The sequence below is a fragment of the Aquarana catesbeiana genome, linkage group LG05, assembly GCF_042186555.1.
Source record: "Aquarana catesbeiana isolate 2022-GZ linkage group LG05, ASM4218655v1, whole genome shotgun sequence".
Taxonomy (NCBI): Eukaryota; Metazoa; Chordata; class Amphibia; order Anura; family Ranidae; genus Aquarana; species Aquarana catesbeiana.
In genome coordinates this window covers 584,160,644-584,178,458 of record NC_133328.1, presented here as the reverse complement: position 1 = coordinate 584,178,458, position 17,815 = coordinate 584,160,644, and the positions used below count along the sequence as shown (strand labels likewise).

Below are 17,815 nucleotides of genomic sequence, written 5' to 3'. Positions count from 1 at the left end.
ATGTGATATCCTGCTGTCCATGGTCCTGAATATTTGCCCATTCTTCATTCCGGCTGCTGTCCAAGGTGATGCAGAAAAATCCTTTAGAGCGCACGCAGGATATAATGGAATCGGCATGCATGGTTTACCTCTGAACCTCTAAAAATGGATCATATTATCTATTAGAAATACTTTGCTATTAGAGCGTTGATTCAGCAAACACTACAACTCTTTAAGTGTCATTAGTAGCTAAAGGCTACTGTTGTAGCAGATCCAAAGATATCATAAATGTCTCCTATACTGGGATTTAAGGGTTTTATATTATGAGTTGCACTTAGTTTCTTTAATGTAGATGAATAAAGCCACACTGCAATCCAGAATATTGACTTATTAACATGATGTTCCCTAGCTGAGTCAGCACTTCTGAAATCTGTAATCACATAATGGGTGTCTTTGATGTCTTTAATCCGTCACCAGAATATTTATATTAAAACCTAGAATGTAAATTAAACATAACTACAGAGCTGAATACTGACTTAAAGATAGAAGATAGAAATAAAAAATGCTATTATGTATTCCTTAAAACAGTATTACAAGTATTTTTGAATGCAGCTAGTGTAAGTAACTTGGTATCAGCCCTTCAGCACTAGGAGCCAATCAAATTCTGCTCCAGGAACATGTGCTGGCAATAAAGATTCCAACAAGAGAAGAGAGCACAGTGAGCAGAGGTAGTAGCTTATCAGTTTGCTTCTGCTCCATCACAGTCCAATCATAGGCTGGGAGCACTAAACCATACCCTTACGCTCCAAAAATAATCCATACACATCCACTAATTAAAGTGGTTGTAAACCCTTTCATATACCCAGTGAAGTGACTGGCTTCAGGTGATACACAGAGAAGATACACATTCCCCTACATAAGTTGTATCTGTTTATCTGCAGTATTCTCTTCTCTACAGCTATTCAACTTCCAGAATTTATAAAGATTGTCTGAGCTGTCAGAAAGAAGGGGGCGGAGAGCTGAAATTACACTCTGTAGAGCTCAGTGAGGAGAGCTCTAAGAGCTGATTGGAGGGAAAGAACACACACTCCTTCACAGAGCACACAGGAAAAGAGCTGAGGCTGTCAATCAGCTTTAGACCCCTCCCCTGCAGGGGCGGCTCCAGACAAATTCTTTGGGGGGGGGGGGTGCTGTGAGGGTGCTGAAAGTATAGATGGAGGGGGGCTAAAGCATAGTAAAATAAGCCCAAATGGGACCAGCAATGATACCCTCCAGCAAGTGTCAGGGTCAGCAATAACCCCAGCAAGAGTAAAGGCCAGAACGGCATAAAAAAAACCTGGCATGGAACAAAAATAAACACCCAGCATGGCACTATAGATAGCCCCAAGCACACCACAATACTTAACCATCAGCATGACAAGATAATATACTCCCAGCACTGCACAAAAATTAACCTCCAACAATGCACAATGATTAACACCTTAGCATGGCACAATAATAAAACCCAGCATGGCGCAGTAACTCACAGCACTGCAATAAAGCCCAGGATTGTGCATTATCCCCAGAACTACACAATAATTCCCCCCCAACATTGAATAATAATCAACCTTTGGGAGTATAGCAGTCAGTGTGCCCCCTTCAGTATGTACTCGAGTAGTGAGCAGTATGCAGTGGGGGCAGCAGGATAGTATGTAGGGGTGACAGTATGCAGCTGGGCCGTATGCAGTGGGGGTTGCAGGGCAGTATGTAGTTTTTAATGCACAATGCATTAAAAAGGGGATTAATTCCAGAGATAAACGATAATTCTCCCACTCTACAAGACTCTGGTCCGGCCGCACCTAGAGTATGCTGTCCAGTTCTGGTCACCAGTCCTCAGGAAGGATGTACTGGAAATGGAGCGAGTACAAAGAAGGGCAAAAAAGCTAATAAAGGGTCTGGTGGACATTAGTTATGAGGAAAGGTTGCGAGCACTGAACTTATTCTCTCTGGAGAAGAGACGCTTGAGAGGGGATATGATTTCAGTTTATAAATACCAGACTGGTGACCCCACAATAGGGATAAAACTTTTCAGTGAAAGGGAATTTAACAAGACACGTGGACACTCATTAAAATTAGAAGAAAAGAGGTTTAACCTTAAACTACGTAGAGGGTTCTTTACTGTAAGAGCGGCAAGGATGTGGAATTCCCTTCCACAGGCAGTGGTCTCAGTGCGGAGCATCGATAGTTTAAAAAAACTATTAGATAAGCACCTGAATGACCGCAACATACAAGAATATACAATGTAATACTGACATATAATCACACACATAGGTTGGACTTGATGGACTTTTTTTCAACCTCACCTACTATGTAACTATGTAACAATCCAAGCCTGTAGCAAATGTGTGCTCGTTGCGGAAACCAAAGTGCATGGTACCGCATTAAAATACGACACAGGGAAATGCACATAAAAATGCGTGCATGCTCAGACACACCTCATGCTGTGAACCTGCCATTTTAACTGCTCTGGAGAAAAGACAAGTCACAAAACTGGCTGTGCCGTCTGACAGAGCTGTGCAAGTCTTAGGACTGGATGATTGAAAACACAAACCATTGGGTAGGTGAATGAACTCCCATATATGTTGTTAAATTGTGTATTTAACGGATTCTCCAGAGTTTAGTTTTAGGCCGGGTTCACATATGTGCTGCCGCGGGTTCATGCCTGAGGTCCGGTGCGTGTCTGTTCACCAGTTTAGGTGCGATTCAGGTCCGAATTTTTGCCTGAATTCACACCTAAACCAGACCCAAACACGCACAGGACCCTTCTCCAATCCGGACCGCGGCCTCCCCGGACCTGTGCTCCATTGAGAGCTGGTCACACTCGCATGTCATGCGAATTAGATGCGGGGAAAGCTGCCTCCAATTCACACATATGTGAACCCGGCCTCAAAGTGTATTTCCACTTGTGCATTCAAATTTTTTTTTTTAAATCCTCGCTGCATGTTTACTATGTGTTCCTATTCATACAGCATATCTAAAAATAGTTTTCATATTTCTAACTTTTCTAGTTGTTTCTTAGCAGCTGGTTTATACAAAAGACTCTATAGGTATCCTGCAAGCTATTCTAAACATTTCCAAAGTGCAGTTAGAGGGTTAAACTGAGGGAATGTACATTAAGTTCCGGTTCACACTGGAATGCGGTTCAGGAACACCGCGTTTAATGTGCGTTTCCCGCACCGCATTCAAAACATACTGGGTATGCGATCTGCTGCAGTTGTCAATAGATTCCTAACAACACTCCAAACACAGATTGCAAATGCAGTGCGTTTTCCTGCACCAGATTTCAAGGTTCCACAGTACCATACGATCTGGTTGCTGTGCGTTTTTAAAAGCACTGCATGCACTACTTTTGGTGCAATCCAGTGCAATTTCAGCTCATTCAAATGAATGGGCTGAAAATCACATCGCACTTAACCAATGTGAACCGGCATGAACGGGCACTAACATAACATACAATGTATTTTCAAAGCCTTAAATGTATTTAACCATTTGTTAGGACAGACAGCGTTCAAATCTAATTTTCAACTAATAATGATATCTGCCAGCACAGTACAGACAGAGTTAATTATGGTAAATATACACACCCAGCCCTCCCCCTTTATAGTACATTATTAAAGGGGAAAGCTAGGTATGATCTTTAACAAGTAAAAAGCAAGTGAAAAAGGTAAGTGGCCATTATACTTACTTGAAAATACATATATCAGTTCTGATTTTAATCCCTAAAGATCCATACATAGGAATATATTTCTGCATTTTAAAACACATTGGCTTTGTTTGGTTGCATTTCTAAAAAAAAAAAAAAAAAAAAAAAAAAAAAAAAAAAAAAAGTTTTTGCCTGTACAGTTATATCCATTGATCTTTGGAACTTTGTTACTCACTCAGGAGCAGTGTGTGGTTTAAGTAATGAGTATCACTGCACCAGGCAAATTTGAGAATCTTCCAGCAGATGGCACTGCTGAGGTGATCCAGGACATAGCAAACCTTATATTTAGTTCTTATACTGCTCTTTAATGCTCAGTGAGTTAAGTCTTATATATCATATTTAGTCTTAATAATACACAATATTTTCTGGCTTCTAGAGCAGTGAAAAAAAAAAAGCCTCGCCTTAACTATAAAATATCGCCATTAAGCAAGTCATCATTAAAATAGATCTTGCATAGGAGTGCAATGTCTGCCTAATGACAGCACCGGCCCCCATCTCACCCCAAATAAAAACCTTTAAAAAAAGGGTGTCAAAAGTGAGGCATTGGAGGAAAAACTGTAAAGAAAAACAAAAAAACAAAAAAACCTTGAATTTCAAATTTTGTCTATCTCCTAAGATGCCAGTGACATCACCATCCATGCCTCACTACTGCCTTCCAGGATGCTGGGCTTTCAAAATTCTTACAGAATGCATTCTGGTTGGTAACATTGCTTGAGATTTTCCTGCAGAGTGCACAGGTGTGCAATGGGTTAATGGCAGAATCAACAGTTTTTTGTTTTTTTTTAAAGGGAGCAAAAGATGAAGTTCATTGTCAGTGATTGTTTTATTCACCCAAAAGCTTAATTTTCCCAAACCTGATATTCCATAGACAGACACTAGCAGATGAAGTCATACCATTACGGCACCAACAGACTCAATGCCATATAACTACTTAAAACAAGTTAAGCTTGAAGAAGCTTGTGCTTTTTTGTGCTCTTGCATGCATTTTTATTGCGCATTTTTTAGCTTTTTCTAGCTTATTTCAGCTTTTTCGAGCTTTTGTGAGCATAAGCGTTTTTCTTTCACAAACCCTGAACTCAGTTTATTTTTTTGTGCTTTTTTGCACTTTCAAGCTCTTTTGTGCTTTTTAATGCTTTTTGGTGCATTTTTGGGTTCTTAGGTGTCTTTTCTCCTCGAAAGCTCCTCTCAAAAACGCAAGTTTGGTGGGGTTTTTCTGCCTGTAGGAGCATATGCCTGTAAACTCCTGAAAAAGCCAAAGTGTGCATGGACATATTGGTTAACATAGAGGGGAGTTTCCAGGCAGAAAAAAATGAGAACTCAAAAAAAGCTCCAAAGCCTGTAGGAGCAACTTCTTTGAGCTTCTTTAAGATGCAGTGTGCATGACCCCGGTCATTTTTTGTAACAATAACAAATATGATAATACTTACCAGCTTTGTGGAAAGGTTTTCCACAGAGCAGGCCAGTTCTTCCTCTTCTGGGGTCCCCCCCTGGCATTCCTCCTGGGGTCCCCCCCGGCATTCCTGGCTCCTCTCCCCCCCTTCTAAGTGCCCCCATAGCAAATCGCTTGCTATAGGGGGCACTCATGCAGGCTTGAGCCAGGCTCTGTGCGTCCATTGACACAAACAGTGCGGCTTGGCCCCACCCCTGCAGAGAAAGTAACCACTTTAACTGTCATCATTGGATTGTGGGCCATAGAGGATCATACAGTAGGGACAGGAGGAGCATTCAAATAGGATGTTGTAACTAGGTATAAGTCACATAAGGGACCTCAGGATCAAGAAAGAGGTACACTATATGGCTGGAAGTTTCTGGACACCTGATACACCTACCTACTGTATATGGCCAAAAGCATGTGGACAGCCCTGCAAATTATTGAGTTCAGGTTTTTCTAGTTAAAAATAATCCCTTTCAGTGGGGCTGTGTACGGGTTAACTGCTTGTTTAGTCTAGGAAAGAGTAAAAGCACATTACCTTACCAGATCCTGTGCTCCACCGGCAGATGGCATTCCCTAATGCTCTGGCGGTGGACTGTTACATGGTATCATTATATCCAATGGACTGCTATGGACTCTGCATTGGTCTTGACGTCAGGACCTTAGACGGCTAAAGCAGGGGGGAGAAGACACTGCAGAGACTAAGCAGGGGGGAGAAGACACTGCATTGCAGAGACTGGTCTGGCAGCACAGGATTGGGTAAGTAGCAATAAAATGAGCAAATAACTCTTGTAGTGCAGGAGCAGCCCAACTGCAAGGGATAGTTTTTAAGTTTCCCAGAGTTGGGCTTTAAGGGTATGGTTATTTCTTTGTGGAATGGTTTTCCACAGAGCAGGCCAGTTCTTCCTCTTCTGGGGTCCCCCCCTGGCATTCCACCTGGCTAGCATTGGTCACTTACTGTATGACTAACGCTTGAGATTGCCCTTGTCCCTGTTACCCTTCTATCCCTTTTACCCTCCTCCTTCCTCCCTCTTTATTCTATTTCTCTTCCTCTTGAGGTCTCTAATCCTCTGTTCTTTCTTCTCCTTTTTTTTGGGTTGCACAAGGACGGGAAACATAGACCTTGGCATTCCTTGACTTTGACATTGTGAGGTATCCTACCTGGTCTTCCCATTCAACTGTTTGTACGTTATATTGTTCTGGCTATGTTCAGCACTCTAACATATTTTGAACTACAAAATGTTTCTTTTCTTGGCCCCTGCATGAGCAAACTTGGTGCTCATCCTATTATGTTTCCAAAACCAAATAAAAATGATTGAACCAGAAATGGGATGTTCAGCAAGCTCTTATAGGTGTTACGGTCAGGTGCCTAAAGACGTGTGATCATATAGTGTACTTAAAATATTCAAATAATTTGTCAATGCTGATTTCTTTTTTATCAAGATGTTCTATGTGTATAGCCAGATCTTCCTCTTCATATTTTACACAGCACATAGCGATACAGTCCAGGTCTCCGGTGTCTAGAAAAGCTTCATTAACTCAAGGAGGCTCACTCTTTGGGGAGACTTGTCAGTTGAAGATTTATTGTGCGCTGGTAACAAAACTGCATTTTCAGCATTAAGCACCAAACATTATGAGGTTTTCTTTCTTTCCTACTTTTTGTCACCATGAGAGTAAATGCTGACATTTCTTTTCAAATTTAATTTTAATTTTAGAAAGGTAGAAGTGAGATACTGGCCTATCACATATGCAGACAGCATTAACTGTTTAATTGCATTTCTCTTAGGTAAAGTAGTGTTTGGAGAACCAATTGCTGCTGGACTTGGCACAGATGGCACAAATTACTGGCACATGGATTGGTGTCATGCTGCAGCTCATGTGATGGGACCACCCCTTCGCCCAGACCCAACTACACCAAAATATCTCATGCAGTTGCTGGCTAAGTAAGTATGACAAGCACCGGGTATTTGACTTTACATGGAATAATAATCTATAGGTTTTGAATATACAGTATATATACAGTATATATATATATATATATATATATATATATATATATATATATATATATATATATACATATACATATATATATATATATATATACATACATATGTATACATATATATATATATATATATATATATATATATATACACACACACACTATTACCAAAAGTATTGGGACACCTGCCTTTACACGCACGTGAACTTTAATGGCATCCCAGTCTTAGTCCGTAGGGTTCAATATTGAATTGGCCCACCCTTTGTAGCTATAATAGCTTCAACTCTTCTGGGAAGACTGTCCACAAGGTTTAGGAGTGTGTCTATGGGAATGTTTGACCATTCTTCCAGAAGCGCATTTGTGAGGTCAGGCACTGATGTGGACGAGAAGGCCTGGCTCGCAGTCTATGGGGGCTGAGGTCAGCACTATGTGCAGGCCAGTCAAGTTCCTCCACCCCAAACTCACTCATCTATGTCTTTATGGGGACCTTGCTTTGTGCACTGGTGCGCAGTCATGTTGGAACAGGAAGGGGCCTTCCCCAAACTGTTCCCACAAAATGTCTTGGCATGCTGATGCCTTAAGAATTCCCTTCACTGGAACTAAGAGGCCAAGCTGAACCCCTGAAAAACAACCCCACACCATAATCCCCCCACCAAATGATTTGGACCAGTGCACAAAGAAATGTCCATAAAGACATGGATGAGCAAGTTTGAGGTGGAGGAACTTGACTGGCCTGCCCTCAACCCGTTAGAACACCTTTGGGATGACTTAGAGACTGTGAGCCAGGCCTTCTCATCCACATCAGTGCCTGACCTCACAAATGCGCTTCTGGAAGAATGGTCAAACATTCCCATAGACACACTCCTAAACCTTGTGGACAGCCTTCCCAGAAGAGTTGAAGCTGTTATAGCTGAAAAGGGTGGGCCAACTCGATATTGAACCCTATGGACTAAGATTCGGATGCCATTAAAGTTCACGGTGCGTGTAAAGGCACCAATACTTTTGGTAATATAGTGTATGTATATATATTAAAACAAGTCCACATGAATTCAATAGCAGCTTGAAGCCACTTAAGGCAAAACAGAACCAGCCTTTTGACTGCATATGCTGTCAGTTCTTTACTGAGGCATTTTGGGTATATCTATGTATTTTCTGTTAATTTATACTAGCTGCTTAAAAAGTGAGAATATCTGTGGTTGAAAGGTGATTGAAAGCAATAAAATTGCAAAATGGATGGCCAGTATAATACAATTTTTGAGGTATGAAAAAACGGGAGTGAATATTGATTGAAACTTTAATTGACTTTTTAATTGACGAAATTAACACTGGGACTGGAGATTTTTGTAGACTAAAATACCGACTAAAACTAAAACAATTCAGAAGACTAAAATATGACTAAAACTAAAATGACATTTTAGTCAAAAGACTATAACTAAAACTAAATCGAAATTTGACGTCAAAATTAACACTCTACTACCACATAAGAATAAGTAGAAAATATAAAAAGCAAAATTATATGTGGAGGGGGCATTGCATCTAATGGATAACAGCTATTACATCTTGACACTGAAGGATCATCAACTTGATGAAAATTATATTGGAAGAAAGAGATAAGGAGAAGTGGGTGTTCAAGGATGACCCTTCAGTAAACTTGTATAAACAAATACCATATGTAGTATAAAAAATGTTTTAACTTTATTACAAAATATCAAATGTTAAAAATTATACAGGTAGAAAGAACAGGTTTCCATTGAACTACAGTAGAATCAAAACAAGAGGAGGTCATCCATATTAAGAGAAGGAGGAAAAAAAAGGGTGTTTTTTTCCCTCCTTCTCTTAATATTCAACTAGTATGTATTCAGGGGGTGTGGCCTGACCATGGCGGTATGAAGGAGTCCATGACATGCGCTCTTTGCGGCCTGAGCGGATTCCACAACATTCTACCTCACCCGTGGGCTCAATCGCCTCATGTCTAAGAAGGGGAGAGGCTCTAAATCCCTGAGAACCCCTAGCCACCCATATATCACCCGGTTCTTGTCAGTCCGGGCTTCGGCAACGCCGGTGGCAGATCCCAAGATGGTGCCCATGCAACAGGGACAGCAGGACGAGGGACCTGAGCACACTTCCAGCCTGGCAACAAGTAAGGCATCGGTGATCCTGGAAGTAGCGAATCACCCGCTTTCTTTCATCCTTACCCCAGCTCTCCTGCAGATGAGTCCGGCGGAGACATCCGGCGATCCACACAGCCCTGTCCCCTTGGCAGACACAGACTTGAGACAACTGCTGCAAGCTCTACCCACAAAGGCTGACATCCAGCAAATGCTAGGACAGTGGACGGGGGCTCTGAAGGAAGATATTAAGGAGCTGCGGTCTACTGCACAGGCTACTGAACTACGTGTGCAGGCTCTGGAGGAACAGCATACCACTACAGATTCTCGGATGGATATGCTGGACAGCAGCTTATTTCCCATCAACAACGATTCACTACAATGCAACTACAGATGGAAGATGCAGAGAATCGCAGCTGACGCAATAATATCAGGCTGAGGGGTATCCCTGAAGCCACTGCCGGGTCAGACCTCCGTGTGTCAGTTACTGCAATTTTTATTCCAATGTTAGGGGACCCGCCATCTACTGTGATCGAGATTGACAGGGTCCACAGAGTACCAGCTTCCAGAGATATTTCTCAGGAGACTCCCCGAGATGTACTATGCCAAGTCCACTTTTTCACTGTGAAAACATCATGCGGCCAGCTTGGCAGAGAGGTCCATTGGACTTTGATGGAGCTCAAATACAACGTTTTCCTGATCTCTGTAGACATACCTTATACCGCCAGAAGCTACTGAAACCACTCCTGGAACTCATTCGCTCATCCGGGGCTATCTATAATTGGAGGTACCCACTCTCCCTGTTGGTTAAAAAGGATATCCGGTCATTTGCCTTATACAATCTATCCCAGCTACAACAACTCTTCTTGTTCCTGGACTGTGAGGCCATAGATGTTCCAGACTGGATGGCTCTGCCGAGAGCCTGGGATGCCCAGACTGCTCAACAGCTGAGACCTCAGCGGGACTGCAGATCCAGATCACGCTGGCCTCGCATGCCGAGAACCCGTTCTATGCCTGATGCTCCAGAAGATTAAGTGAACTTATCTCTGTATGCATATTTGATTTTGGAACTACTCATGTAACGTATCAACAAGAGTCCTGTTTCAGTTAAGTTTCAGATATCTCCCAGAAATGTGACTGCTTGCCATCACAGCTATCACTTGTGGATACTTTTTGTCTTTATTTCTTGTTCACTGCACCCCCTCTTTGGCAATACCGGACCAATGGTAAATCCCCGAGTGCTGCGGGAGGCCAAGGTGGGGGAGATTTGCCCATTTCAGGGGTCGGTGGGAAGTTGGGGCAATTGCTGCCACTTAGTTCACCTTTCTGGGGGTGGAAGGAGGATTATCCTCTCCAATTTTCATGAAGATGGTTCTAACAGGGCTCGAGACTCAGGTTTTTACTGTTCTTCTTTTCATCATGTTCACCTAAGATACGTGTCTAGAATTTGCACTACCTTGGGTGGCCACCCTCCAAAAGTTTGATTTTGTAGGGCTGGGTACAGATGCTATGTATTGTTATTGTTCTGCTACAGTCCTGGATCCAGGACACTGGTCTGTGGGCTGAGGGGGTGACTTATCCGGGAGCCCTATATACACTGTGCGCCCCAGAGGTGAAGCGGTCATGGAGGGGGTCTCCGGGGTTGTCCTTCTGTCCTCCTTAGGGGGCGAGAGAATGTCACGGACCTCATTCTTGGAGAGGCCTGCTCCTCTGGATGGAGATCCGGGATTGCGGCAGGTAGGGCTCTGTGGTGGGCTCCCTGCAGCTCACAGACCAGGAGATATGCCTATTTGGGAAACTAAACCCAAGCTCATATGGCCTATTATTTTTCTATCTTTGGTTAGGGGTGACTTCCTATATTATGTTCTTGGCTGGGAACATCATAGATACTGGGTAAACGCCAGACAAATCTACTATGTTTTTTGGCTTATATAACACCTTTAAAAAAAAAAAAAAGGGGCCTGCTGATGGTGTGGTTAGTTCTGATCGCCAGTTAATAGGAATCCGCCTTAGGTGCCAGCACACCTCAGTTTACTGCTTTGGTTGTCTACCTCCCCCACGATACCCGATTCTCTTTGTTTGGAAGATAGACAGAAGCATGGCAATATTTTCTATTTCGATCTGATGGAATCCGAGAGCCACATCTCGTCAGACGTCTTTCTTAACCATAGCTAGATCTTAATCTCGCAAACCTCCCCTTCTGTGTTTTTTTTCTCTTCCTCTTTTCCCTCTTCCTTTCTCCTTTTCCACCAGCATAGCACCCTGGGACTACTTCTCGTACAAGCCCCAACATGACCCGCCTAACTTTGATCTCCTACAATGTAAAGGGTCCTAAAAGCCCAGAGAAACGCACCAGATTACTAGCAGAACTGTGGAGATTCAGATCTCATGTGGTATTTCTTCAGGAAACAAATTTCAAAAGGGGAAATATTCCCAAGCTAAGCATCCTGATTCAAAATCCAAGGGAGTCTCAATTCTGATCTCTAATCAGCTTCCTTGGAAAGAGACTCAGGTTATTGAGGATGACTATGGGTGTTTCTTAATTGTTAAGGGGCCCCTTTGTGAGCACAAAGTGACATTGACCTGCTCATACCTGCCAAATGAGAATCAACTTACCGCCCTGATCCCGTATTTGACTCTATTAGACCAGCACAAGGAGGGTATAGCACTATTAGGTGGTGATTTAAAAGTAGCCTTAGACCCAATGTTAGACGCCTCTCGTGGGGCGTCTCATTTGTCTTAACCAAAACTTAAGAAGTTTAGATCCCTCCTACATGACCATCAACTGATAGATAGCTGGAGGACCCTCAATCCCTGGGATAAGGACTGCACTTTTTTCACCCACTTCATAAAACTTATACCAGACTGGACTATATTTTAATATCACAGTCAGCTCTCTCACTTCTCGCCTCGGCTGGGATAGGCTCATTCACTATCTCCGACCATGCCCCCACCCACTGTTTCCTTGAACTTGGCAGAGGTGAATCACTGGAAATGGCACTGGAAATTGAACAAAACGCTCCTACATAATCCTTTATATAGAGGTCAACTGTCCAGAGATTTAACGTCTTACTTTTCCATCAATGAAAATCAGGATACTTCTCCCTTCAATTTGTGGGATGCTCATGAATGCGTTATGCAGGGGACTTTCATTAAGTTAGGGACATGGCGTAAAAAGCTACCGATGGAACAGATTGACACGCTTCTCACAGACATTCATAAACTCCAACGGGTTTCATAAAGCCCCACTTGCACAACAAGTAAAAGAAAAACTCTCAGATTTGAGGGATACACTGAATTCTTTGCAAAAATAATAAACGGCACTAAATACTCATTACGTTAATATAAAACGTTATTTAGGTGGAAAATTGAATATCAAAGGTAAAGATTAAAAATAAAAAATAAAAAAAATTTAGAAGAATTAAAGTCCAGATATCTCCTATGATGAAAAACTCCTGGATCACCAAAATACTTCAGCATATATGGATAAATTAACAGTCCAAAATTCGCAAGAGTAAGTTGCCCTTACCAGAACACCAAACAAATTTGACGGATGGCTTAAACCCAGACAGGGCCTTTAAGATGGAAACTGATCCGCTCTGTCCAGGTTCAGGTTGTAATTCCCTCAGTTAATACAGGAGAAAAAATAACAAAAAAGAAATGATAGCTAGGCTCTATATCCTACTAGGAGTCAATCAGTAGGTGACAGGAAATGAATAGTTCGCCCTCTGTAGCCAGGAAATCCATGTCCTCAGTACATGACCCAAAAAGAAAATAAACTATCCATGGTGTAATACATTCAAGGAACGTTTTAATAGAAAAGGTAATGCACTTACAAACAGAAGAATGAATTTGCATGAATAATGTACAAGACGCCAGCCGGCATAAAATCACAAAGCGGAGCTCGTCCTACCTCCTGGTCACGTGGTAGCGTCACTCTACCACGTGACCAGGAAGTAGGACGAGCTCCGCTTTGTGAATGCGAATGCGAATTCATTCTTCTGTTTGTAAGTGCATTACCTTTTCTATTAAAACGTTCCTTGAATGTATTACACCATGGATAGTTTATTTTCTTTTTGGGTCATGTACTGAGGACATGGATTTTCTGGCTACAGAGGGCGAACTATTCATTTCCTGTCACCTACTGATTGACTCCTAGTAGGATATAGAGCCTAGCTATCATTTCTTTTTTGTTATTTTTTCTCCTGTATTAACTGAGGGAATTACAACCTGAACCTGGACAGAGCGGATCAGTTTCCATCTTAAAGGCCCTGGCTGGGTTTAAGCCATCCGTCAAATTTGTTTGGTGTTCTGGTAAGGGCAACTTACTCTTGCGAATTTTGGACTGTTAATTTATCCATATATGCTGAAGTATTTTGGTGATCCAGGAGTTTTGCATCATAGGAGATATCTGGACTTTAATTCTTCTAAATTTTTTTTATTTTTTATTTTTAATCTTTACCTTTGATATTCAATTTTCCACCTAAATAACGTTTTATATTAACGTAATGAGTATTTAGCGCAGTTTATTATTTTTGCATTGTTATTTGGTGTTGTCGCACTGTTTACTGCTGCTTTATTTGTGTTTTTCCAGAGCAGGATTTTTTATTATATACTGAATTCTTTGTTGGCTGAGAAAGCTAAAGCTAACCTGGCAAGATGCAGGCGAGTTTTTTATGAATTTGGCAATAAAACCAGCAGGATTCTGGCGAATGCTATACAGGCTACTAGGGCAAAGGCTTATATTGCACACATTAAGATGAAAGAGGACACTCTGGTGAGAAATTCACTAGATATTGCCCAGACCTTCCGGGAATATTACACGACCTTGTACAATTTGTCCTTATAAGAGCCGACTGCTTCTACAGCTGCCAAACGAGTGTTGGCTCAACAATACTTAGCATCTTCTGCCAGGTCTCTCAGACGAGGTTGCTCTGGAACTTGATAATCCGATTTCCACGGACGAATTCCTGGATGCTCTGGAAACCATGAAAACGGGCAAGGCCCCTGGCCCGGATGGGTATACATTGTCTTATTATAATACATTTTTGGACTTACTAGCCCCGCGTTTTGGGTCAGCATTCAACTCTTTACGAGATGTTCATACTATCCCTGACCTGACTCTGCAAGTGCATGTTACAGTGATCCCTAAGGAGGGGAAGGATCCAGCTCAGTGTGCCAGTTATTGCCCCATATTGCTCCTGAATGTAGATCTGAAAATTTTCAGTAAAATACTGGCGAATAGATTGCTCCCGCATATCCCCTCTTTAATCCATGCGGACCAATAGGGATTTAATCCCGCTAGAGAAGGCCGGGAAAACACTCAACGAGTGCTGGATGCGATTCACCATGCCCAAAGCTCCACGCTAGAACATATAGGTTTGGGGACAGGAACGCGACAGTGGTTGGATTCCTTGTACTCAACTCCTTCGGTGAGGGTGAAGGTTAATGAGGTCCTCTTGGAGGCTTTTCAGATCCATAACAGGACAGGGCAGGGCTGTTCCTTGTCACCACTAATATTCATATTGACACTTGAGCCGCTTCTAAGAACTATCAGAGCTCACCCAGATATTAAGGGTATCAAGACTAAGACCTGTGAACATAAATTTGCTGCATATGCAGATGATTTAATATTCTTCACCACATCGCCAATTGTCTCTCTTCCATCTCTTCTTTCAGAACTCAATAGATTTGGCCAACTGTCCAATTATAAAATTAATTTTAGCAAATCAGAAAGCCATGGGTGTTGAATTATCCATCCAGACACGACGCCAATCGAGCCAATCGTTCAACTTTAGATGGACAGAGTCTCATATCCGTTATCTGGGAACGAACATTCCCCGCAATCTTGGTAGGGTGTTTGAATTAAATTTCTCACTCCTTCTCCGTCAACTTAAACTAGACCTCCGTCGATGGGATAAAAAACTTTTACGTTGTTTGGGTGGTCTAATGTCCTCAAAATAAATGTCATGCTGTGTCTTATTTACTTATTCCAGACATTGCCCGTTAAGCTCCCACGCAGTTTTCTGTCCGATTTACGGACGAGATTTACACAGTTTGTTTGGTCAGGCAAACCCCCCTAGAACCAGTAGATCTATTATGTCTCTCCCTAAAATTCGGGGGGGGGGGGGGATGGGTTTCCCAGACCCAGGGAAATACTATGAAGCCTCGCATTTAACAAGAATAATGGAGTGGTGTGTGACGATGGAGCCCAAATTGTGGGTAGACCTTGAACAGGCGACAGTAGATCCAGTTTTAGCTGGACTTCCATGGACACCTCGGCGGTCTTGTCCACCGACAATTACGCAACACCCCACAGTTGGGGCGACTTTGCGGGTGACCAGACTTCTCTTTAGGACAACACCAGCATTTTCCCCCTTGCCCAGCCCTCTTACTCCGGTTTTGGGGACCCATGCTTTTTTACCAGGCTTGAAAGACTTAAAAATCACAACACTTTGGAGACTGAACTGGTTTTCGACTCATTAATTTTGCGGTAAATCGTCAGCTTATGTCCAGCAGGGATATTGAGGCACATTTTCAAACTGAACTCGATGTCTTTCATTGGGCACAACTGTCCACTTACCTGCGGTCACTGCCAGCGGACCATCGCAGATTACGCCAACTCACACCGCTAGAACAGATACGCTCTAACGGGAATCAGCTTCCTCATTCGCTCTCTCATTTTTACTCCCTCTTAACGAATCAGGGTGAAGTTTCAGACTTACCTTTCATACAAAAATGGGAGAGTGACCTTTAATACACATTTTCCCAGCCCCAGAAGGACAAAATTGTTATGTTCCCCCCTAAAGCCTCTTTGCAAGCAGGTACCAGGAGGGAGGTTACAAGCTTTTAACACGGTGGTACAGAACGCCGGCTAAGTTACACAAGATATACCCCCAGGTCTCAGATACTTGTTGGCGCTGTGAGCAGGCTGTGGGAACTCTTCTACATGTTTTTTTGGGAATGCTCAAAATTAACCATTTTCTGAAATGACGTAAAAACTACAATTGAGACCTTGACGGGAGTTTCTCTTAACAGGAGCCCAGCAGCGTATTCACTTACTGATACCCCCTTATCTAACAAAGTTTAAAAATTCTTTATTCATACATCTAATTACGGCCGCCAAAGCTTTCATTCTGGCCTTATGGAAAAGTACATGTCCTCCCACAATAGCTCATTGGCGGACAAGACTGGCGAAATTCTCAGCATTGCGTTGAAGGAACAGGAGAAGTGTTGGAAGATTTGGATTCTTTACTTCAATTACCGGGATCAGACACCACTTACGTCTCAGCCTCCATAGTTATTCAATATGCCAGTGAGTGTACTGGGTCATGAAGGGTGTTCTCTGCTGGAAGGAACTCTCTCCAGAGATTATACATTGGGGTGTTTGCTTTCCAAAATGGGGTCATTTTGTGGGCAATTCCATTGTCCTGGTGCTTCAGGGCCTTCAAAATTAATAGGTGGTTGAGAAATGAGATGTGTCATTTATGCTCGTAGAACGCCTGAAGGTGCTACTTCAATGTTGGGCCTTTGTATGTGGCCAGGCTGTGTAAAAGTCTCACACATGTGGTATCGCCATACTCGAGAAGAGTAGCAGAATGTATTTTGGGGTGTAATTTGTTTTACACATATGCTGTGTGTAAGAAATAACCTGATAATTTGACAATTTTGTAAAAAAAAAAAAAAATCTTTATTTTGTAAAGAATTGTGGGAAAAAATTACAACTTAAAAAAACTCACCATGCTATTTACTTAATACCTTGGAATGTCTACTTTCTAAAAAGGGGTCATTTCGGGGGTATTTGTACTTTCCTGACTTGTCAGTGCCCCAAGAAATGAGATTCACCTGATGTACTGAAGGCCTGATCAGATGTGATCAATTTTCAGTAATGGGCACCATAGTTTGTAGACTCTATAACTTTCACAAAGACCAAATAATATACACTAATTTGGGTTATTTTTACCAAAGATATGTAGCAGTATAAATTTTGGCCAAAATGTCTGAAGAAAAATTACTAATTAGCAAAATTTTATGAAAGAAACAAAGAAAAAGGCATTTTTTCACAAAATGAACGGTCTTTTTTTATTTATAGCACAAAAATAAAAAACCCACTAGTGAATAAATACCACCAAAAGAAAGCTCTATTTGTGTGAAAAAAAGGACACAAGTTTCATATGGGTACAGTGTTGCATGACTGAGTAATTGTCATTCAAACTGTGAGAGCGCTGAAAGCTGAAAATTGGTCTGGGCAGCAAGGGGGTGTAAGTGCACTGTACTGAGGTGGTTAATGCAGAGAAGGCATCAAGGTAAAAAAGCCTTCTATCTTTAGAACCACTTTAATTTGACCATATTTAAAGTGACCTGGGGCCTACCCAAAAGGAGAATAAACTTTGTTAAGAAGTGTAGTATTTACAATATTCTGCAAAACTGTCTGACTTAGACTTGGACTAGGGATGCTGATGTTCCTTAAAACTGCTTCTTGTATCCGTTCCAAAATTTTAGGTAGAAAAATAAATATCACCCTATTATCGTTAATCATTTGCTTAAAA

General features: G+C 42.0%; 1 protein-coding gene across 1 annotated transcript in view; it reads left to right on the top strand.

The window, feature by feature from the left end:
* DPYS (dihydropyrimidinase) overlaps positions 1–17,815 on the top strand; it is a 125,154-nt gene that overhangs the window by 51,179 nt on the left and 56,160 nt on the right. Inside the window, exon 5 of the mRNA XM_073632138.1 lies at positions 6,940–7,096. Within this exon, the coding sequence (XP_073488239.1) occupies positions 6,940–7,096 (157 nt within the window). The remainder of the gene's footprint in view (positions 1–6,939; positions 7,097–17,815) is intronic.